Genomic DNA, 8273 nt, shown 5'->3' on the forward strand with positions numbered 1-8273 from the left:
ATGCACGCAACGTGCTCCTAGAAGTATCTTCAGCTAGATTTGAACTATGGTATTTGAAGCGTGAATACAAACATTTTTGACCACCAGTCACCACAGATTTAGCTAAATCCAGCAAAATGGAATACTAAACAATAAAGATCTGTGAGATCCGTGTGAAGAAGTAAAAAAGTAAGTTTTAGAAAATTAACAACATAATCAGAGAATCCTTGAGTGGGAAGACAGAAAAGGATGTTTTGATCACTCATAAATACTTTCTGCGTTGGTATAGCAACACACATCAATCAGGAGAGGCGACAGTTCTGATGGTTCCTGTTGATCAGCCAGTCAGCTGTAGGCTGAAGCCCTTTTGTTAATGATAGGTGAAATGGGAGTTGGTTGTGTCTGTTATATATTTGACCAGCACTAATAATGGTTCTTTAAAATGAAAATATTTTGAATTTTACAATATGCCCTTTATGTTTTATTAAAATTGAAATATGTTTCTATTTGTTCTCTTCCTTTTTGAAGGCTAAATTCTGCACAGCTTAAAGACATTTATACACATCAATGGGAGCTGTACATATGAGGGAAGCTCTCCATTGCATTGGTCCTCTAGGGCTTTGCTGATATGATCACTCCTCAGGCTGTGCTGACTCTTGGTTGTCAAGCTCACCTGCAACAGTGGAAACGGGAAACTGTTCAGTCTTTATCAGACGCTGTTCTTGGGGAAACATGGTAGTGGCAACTTTCGCTCAAATCAAAGCAAGGGTTACAGTGTGTGGGTGCTTTGACTCATTGTAGCTTTGATTGCGGTTCCATTCCAGACCTGCCCTAATTAAGGACTGCAGATGTGCGTGTCTCTGCCACTCTTGTCTTAATTCGGCATAAAGCCTTAAAGATGTGCAATACAGTGTGTTTTATCACCAAGTGCTTACTAAGTATTATCGTTCAGGACCAAGGCTGAACAATCCACATTTAAGTAAAAGCACACTGGAAGTTTTACTACTGAATCCTGTTCACTCAGACATACTCAGAAACTGTCATTTACAGTTGGTGGCTTTGTGAGTAATCGTTAGTGTTGTATTTTCCTGGATTAGATTTTATTCAGATATTTTTTTATTGGATGATTAATGATGCTTATTTACCTTTTTATCTTCCAACATGTCTAACAGCATTCTAACATATTCTAACATTTATGCTATTTAGCTGACATGCAACCACCATCTGTTGATTTTTGTAAAATTAAGAAGAAAGAGGGTGGAGAATATATCTTGTCATAAGATACTTTGAACAGTTGGTTTCAGTACCAGGGTCCCCTGTCTTCATTCAAAACTGGAAAATGTTGAGCACTTGGTTATTGTGTCTCAGTGCTAGTGTGCTTACTTGCTGGGCGTCTCCTGCAGTACCACATAAGAACCTTTAGCATCCCCAGGGTGGCCAGCACTACAATCACCACCCTGACCACTGTCTCAGTGCTCCATCCTGTGTGAGAGAGAACATATGGTTACTGAGTCTGGTGTAGCCTGTTATCAGATTCAATGTGTCTGATGTAGCCTGTTATCAGATTCAATGCGTCTGATGTAGTCTGCTCTCAGATTCAATGTGTCTGATGTAGTCTGTTCTCAGGTTCATTGTGTCTGATGTAGTCTGCTCTCAGATTCAATGTGTCTGATGTAGTCTGTTCTCAGGTTCAATGTGTCTGATGTAGTCTGTTCTCAGGTTCAATGTGTCTGATGTAGTCTGCTCTCAGATTCAATGTGTCTGATGTAGTCTGTTCTCAGGTTCAATGTGTCTGGTGTAGTCTGTTCTCAGGTTCAATGTGTCTGATGTAGTCTGTTCTCAGATTCAATGTGTCTGATGTAGTCTGCTCTCAGATTCAATGTGTCTGATGTAGTCTGCTCTCAGATTCAATGTGTCTGGTGTAATCCATTTTCAGATTTAATTCAGATTCTGTTCTCATATTGAAACTTCAGTATGATAAGATCTTAAGACATCTATGTTTTTTGTTGAGTTTATTTAAGCCTTAAAGGGATAGTTCACATTTTTTACGTGTACTCATTTTCGGAGGGCTTGAGCCCGATTTATTACATAATTTGCGGTGAAAAACTCAGTGGATCTGGGTCTAAAATATGTGAACTAGCCCTTTAAGTGAGCTCACATAGGTGTGGTTGGAGGCATATGCATAGTTTTGGGAAGAGACAGAGAGACATGTCACCCACAATGGTTTCTTATGGATTGTTTGTTAGACTGGCTTGTATGCAGGTGAGACTTTAAATTTGACTGTAGAACCTAGGTGGTTTAGTGTCTTCCCCTCAGTTGTAATGAATCCTGTGCCTGTGGTTGGAGGTTAGTACCTGGCTTTGGCTCTTCAGGTTCAGTGATGAGTGTTGGCAGTGTGAGGTGCAGAGGGACCTGTGCTCTGAGCATGCTCCCTGTGAACACTGCACAGGCCCAGTGCAGCTGGTCTCTGCTCAGAGTGGGCAGGGTGAGACTGAGCATCTTTTTCGGGTGCCCCTCACTCAGGACCTCCTGTTTTACGAGCTCCCCCCTGCCCCCCTTCATCCGGAGCCAGGCCAGGGTCACAGAGCTGTTCACCTGTGATATCTCACAGTTCAGCATGACGGACTGATTCCTGGACAGACCACCAGGGGGCACTGCTGAGACTGAGAGCGCACATGTACATGGATTATTTATTTATTTATTTATTTATTTATTTATTTATTTATTCTTTATTTTTCAGCAAAATATTTTTTGTTCAGATAACATCCATTATTCGTCATTGAGTTTCTGTGAGGTGCACTACCTTTATGACTTCGGCTAAACACTTCTGTTGCTTACTGTTAACCCATGGCTGTAATCTGTTACATTGCATGGTACAGCATATTGTAAAAAGGGTTACTTTAATAATAATGTGTAAGAATGCTGTTATTTATTCAGTTCTGTAAACTGTGTAAGCATACGCTAAACCTGAAGTGCAGACTTACCCTGAACAGTTACCAGCATTACTGTGGCCATCAGGGAGTGTTCAGAGGAACAGAAGTACCTTCCACTGTCTCCAAACTTCACCGGTGAGATTCTCAGAGGAAAATTAGACCCATCAAAGCCCTCAGATGAGAATCTCTCTTTATCTACCTCCATGGAAATCGAAGCATTCTCATATTTATCAGCTGAGGCCACACGGATTGCATTTGTCCCAGACGATGGCTCCCATTGCCAATATGCTGTTCTGTATGAGGCTGGAGAACGGCAGATTAGCATCACCTCACTGCTGTTCAAACTCCCTCTGTACAGAGTGTGCTCTGTGCCACGTGTACCTGAGGAATAAAGCTGTGGTTAGAATGACTGTCTGTACAATCAGCACATATGCTACTGCTACAGGTAGTGAGCAAAATGTGTAAAACATGTAAAAATAAATGAACTCACACAGAGTTGGTGGAAGAGGAAAAACTCAGGCCTCATTAAAAATAGCCTACAATAAATACCCCACCTCCCACCATGAAAGCTATTATAGGCAGCCTGGCCGGTCTGTTTCTATACAGGACATGCTGGTATATTACTTTTCTAATTAACCCTTTAAGGTATGAGATCATACATTTTCTGATTATTCAAAAAATGGATCTTTACTGTGATCGAAACATACATGGCCTATGAGTATATATTATAGTTTTTCTTATTTAATTTTATTATATTTTTTAAAAGACAGTACATGAGCATCAACATTAACTGGCATTTGTATTTAATGGGTGAGTGAGCCATGCCTACAATATGGTAGCCTCTACTTTACATTTTATACCTGATTTACTCTATTGTTTCATTTTTTGTGCATTATCGTTGTCTCAGATGGAAACTTGCATGTACTGTTTGAAGGAATTTCAGGATTAAAATGTTAAAATACTTAAAATGTAAAAAGTGTTGTGACTTCATCATAGCTAGTTTTTTTCTTTATTTTTTTTGTCCACCAAACATGGGGCTGAGTATATCCAATTCCCACCCTAATTCTGAATACCCCATTGCTACCCAGCCGCTCAATCCCTCACACGTGGTATATCCAGCCTGCTTGTTTTCACTCCACAGCCCACTGTCAGCTTGCATGTAGTTGACTCGAAGGAACATGTCTCGTATGCGGCTTTGGCATGCAGTCCACAAACACTTGCCCCAACAGTGGGGGGCGCTAGAGAACAATGAAACACAGACCCCTAACTGACTGAACCTTCTGCACTGGCACGGTCCATATTTGATCCGTGACCTTGGGGGGTCATCCACAAACCACAGAGTGTTGCTGTAGCTGAATGAATCACCCAGCAGCCCTTCAGTAGCTAGGCAACCTTACAGGTGTCTGTTCTGGTCCATGGTTACCAGTATGGGTAAACAGCCAGGACTGTTGAACCAAATTCTATTTTGTCCTCTGGGTTGCCAAGTGACCAAATCCGGCTGCCCAGCCCAATTTTTTTGTAGTCCAAAGGCTTCATTTATAGAACAAACTTATGATCAATTTTGATCTTAAGTATGACTTACGCAGAAAACCACGTATAAGTAGTTATTTATAAGACCTTACTCTGACGTGGAAATGATCTTATCTCTACGCAAAGTCTAGACTTGATGTAAGTGATTTTCCTGCTGGTTATGCAGGGGTATTGCAGTTTGGGACGCATACGCGTCCAAGCCTGTGGTGAACTTTGCATTAGCTTTATGAACAATCTGATAGGAATTATCAATTAAAGGTGTGAGGGATTAATTGGCAGATGCAAAGTGTTTTAAATTAAAAACAGGATGCGATGTTCTAATAAATAGTGTCAAATTAGAAAAACGTGACAATGGCTGTTCTTGTGTTATTGGAAGACATTGGAAACCGTGCTTTTAGACGGGAGAGAGTTTTCAGAGACCGGAATGACGTTTTTGCGCATGATGATCTTCCAAATAATTTGCTCTTCTCTTTTGGTCCATGGTTATTCCTGACTGAACCCTTATTTCTGCTAGCATTATACAAGGGGAAATTGCTGATTGTAAGGCATGTTCAGGTGCCGTCAAATTTAAGTTCATTTGAGATTTATAGATCACAGGTGCGTAAGTTACAAATGGGCTTCTTAGAACCTGTGTAAGCAATGTTATTTATGCTCAGTATCTTTTATGAATCGAACGTAAGCACACCATCGGAAAATTATCTTAATACTAAGTATAAATCTAAGAACATTTTTATAAATGAGGCCCTTGGTATATAGTGGAGTATGCTTGTGTATATCTGTACCATTTGTACAGACCAAAACCATTTGCAAATATGGAATATGGAGATATTACTTGGGTTTATCTTTAATCGTAATGAAAGAAGTGCTTCACAGTTATAAATTCACTTATGAAAAACGGTTAAAGCTCAGGATGCTTTTGCAAATGCTACAGTGAAAACCGTATCCATAGTAACATACCCTTGTTGACTTCAAATGTACTGGGAATGCTGAAAATAAGTGCTCCGTTCCATCTGAGTGTGCAGTAATATGATCCCTCACTGTATTGGTCAGCACTGTGGATGATGATGTGGGCAGTGTTGTTGTAGAACAGCGTTGTGTTAGCAGTAGGTTCTCTGTCCCTTTCCCAGTCCAGTGTAGCTGAATCTGGAAGGTGTGATACTTCACAGCTCCTGATCATATCACAACCTTCATTTTCTCTGGACCAGCTCAACGGTTCCACTGCAGGAGCAAAGAGCAATTGATTCAGAGAAGCTTGTGAACCTTTTCATCAAATCATTGTGTGGCCTACATCTAAATAACCAGCCATCAAATTTAAAGCACTATACACTCCTCCAGTTTTCTGCTGTGAATTCTATGGAGAGGTGGAAGAAAAAATATAACCATAAAGTGAAAATTTTCACCTTGGTTTTGTTGTGCTATGCACTCTAAATAAATCGACAATGCTGATCTATATCACCTCAGGTTTAATAAGGCACTGTGTCCAAACATGAGGACTATGAGCCACTACTTTCCCATATGATCCAACCTACCTTTTCCTCATACATTGGTTTATTAATCACACAGTAAAATGTCCAATGTTAATTCAACTCTGACAGAGTAAACATGTGTTCAGTGGCTACCGTGTTAAATGTGTACGACACTTAACATTTTGCTGGGCAGCTTTACCATGTGTATAAATTTAATTTAATTTCAGATTCAGCTTTTTTGAATGTCAAATACAAGATATAACTTGAACTTTGTGTTATATATCTTACACATAGTGTGAGAGAGATACTGTATAATCTCATTAATAATATAATTTATAAAATGCATCAAAGCCCGAATTTACCTTTTATAGCGAACACTTCAAACTGGGCCACTTTTACTTTCTTTGGTTTAGTTTGAATAAAAGTAAAAACTCCTGCATTTTGTAACTCTGGTCTGAGAATAATGTCATATGTTCTTTCTTTTGAAATAGACATGTTCGCCTTCTTCAAATTCCATGAATACGTTCCATCAGACTGTATAGTTATTATCCGAGTGTTTGTGTAGCTTCCATCATGTGACGTCCACTCCCAGATGAATTCTGTCCCGTTGGTCTCAGCAGGGGCTGGTAGAGAGACCCCCCGTTTCTGCTCAGATAGGAAGTATTTGTACTGCACCAACACTGCAGTAAGAGAAGAACATACCAAATACAGAGATCCAACTGAGCACAAGACATGATAATATTGCATTTAAATATGGAGGCAAAGTACAGTTAGTTCATTAAAATTAATCTCAGATTTATAACCTGAGATAAAAATATAATCCCCATACCTATAATGAATATTTGAGGTATATTTTAGCCTAGGATGGAAAAGTATTGCTTGTACCAGCTATAGTCATGGTTTTAGACCCAAGATCATTATCATTACCTTTTTTGTCCTCAATGTGGTTGTGGTACAAATATTTTTTCTTTCTTTTCAACATCCTGTAGTAGCCTACTAGTGGAGAGCTAGCAAAGCGAACCTTAACTGCTTACAGTACTCTATATCATAAATGAACATTTTTAGCTTCTTATAATGCTTTTGTATTATGAATTTTACCATTGAAAGACATGGACCGTTGTGGATAGTGTATGGAGTGATTGTAAACCTGTCTTAATGATAAAGTGACTATGCAAAAAAATGTCTTGAATTTGCATATTTTACAGCATGAATAATGCTTTAAAAACAATATTAATCACACTGTCATTAATGGTTATTATATAATTTCATATTTGAAAAGTCTGTGTAACTGCTTAGCATTGAATATAAAGCCATTTCACTGATAAAAGTAATATGCTGTCACTTTGAACCTTTTTCTTCCTCTTGAATTTTAAACAGAAAACAAGAAAACAAAGAAAAAGCCTGGATTAATGTATATAGTAGTAGCAGCCTCCGTGACACTTTTTGTTATAAATAAGACATTTAAAAGTAAGACATTTTTTCCATGTTCTGCTATGTGACTGTATTATATTTTACCCTTCTGTAGTGACGATATAGAAATTGACGATTTGTCCATTTTAGTTTTGTTCTATTATTATACATTTGCCTGCATTTTCATGAACTTTATATATGAATAAATAAATGATTTAATGAATATATGATTAAGACAGAAAGAGGGACTCACCCTTGGCTGAAAGAATGTGACAGTATCCTGATATCCACAACAGGGTCCACCACAGTACCATTGCCATGGCTGATGCCCTATGCAGCCCTTCTTATTGGTGTCTAACCTTTTTACAAGGTATACTTGACAGGAAATGGCTGAAGAAAGAGGAAGTACCTCATCTGACACATACACAAGTGGGTGTAAGCAAGCAAAAGCACAGTGACATGCTTTGAGTCTGTGTGCAAATAAATCCTTAAGACCCTGGACAGGAAAGCCAAATAGACACCACCACTGCAATGTCCTAAGAAGTCACAACTTGCTAAAACACTGTAATCAGCGCAGTCATGTGTCTTGTTTATAAAATTCTAAATGGCCAGGCCCACCTCCACACACTACCATTGTAAAGATAAACTCTTTGAAGGGTAGGTTTTTTGGAATGTTTCTTCAATGTTCTGAGTCAGTGTTCTAGAACTCTATTGCTTTTGATTTCCAGCAGTGATTGTTACATCAGCATTAGAATGTTCATTTGCAAACATTCTAATTACATATTTGGAGCCTCCACCTTAATGGCTTTTACCAAAATCTAATATTAGTTCAACCAGATCTGTGGAAAAGTGGGAACTGTATAGTTCCAGGGAGGAAAAGCACTTTTAGCAACTCACAGTTCTCGCCACGCTGCCACTAACCATTATGATGCCAGGGGGGGAGTTGGGTTGCTGC

At 39.0% G+C, this 8273-nt stretch overlaps 1 protein-coding gene across 1 annotated transcript in view; it reads right to left on the reverse strand.

The window, feature by feature from the left end:
• LOC118216581 overlaps nucleotides 1-7693 on the reverse strand; it is a 50804-nt gene extending 43111 nt beyond the window's left edge. The window contains exons 1-6 of the mRNA XM_035397892.1: nucleotides 7572-7693; nucleotides 6271-6588; nucleotides 5400-5660; nucleotides 2964-3293; nucleotides 2334-2642; nucleotides 1363-1461 (exon numbers count right to left, since the gene is read on the reverse strand). Coding sequence (XP_035253783.1) covers nucleotides 1363-1461; nucleotides 2334-2642; nucleotides 2964-3293; nucleotides 5400-5660; nucleotides 6271-6588; nucleotides 7572-7638 — 1384 coding nt within the window. The 5' untranslated portion in view covers nucleotides 7639-7693. The remainder of the gene's footprint in view (nucleotides 1-1362; nucleotides 1462-2333; nucleotides 2643-2963; nucleotides 3294-5399; nucleotides 5661-6270; nucleotides 6589-7571) is intronic.
• Between the last annotated feature and the right edge of the window lie 580 nt (nucleotides 7694-8273).

The sequence above is a fragment of the Anguilla anguilla genome, chromosome 17 (genome assembly GCF_013347855.1).
Source record: "Anguilla anguilla isolate fAngAng1 chromosome 17, fAngAng1.pri, whole genome shotgun sequence".
Taxonomy (NCBI): domain Eukaryota; kingdom Metazoa; phylum Chordata; class Actinopteri; order Anguilliformes; family Anguillidae; genus Anguilla; species Anguilla anguilla.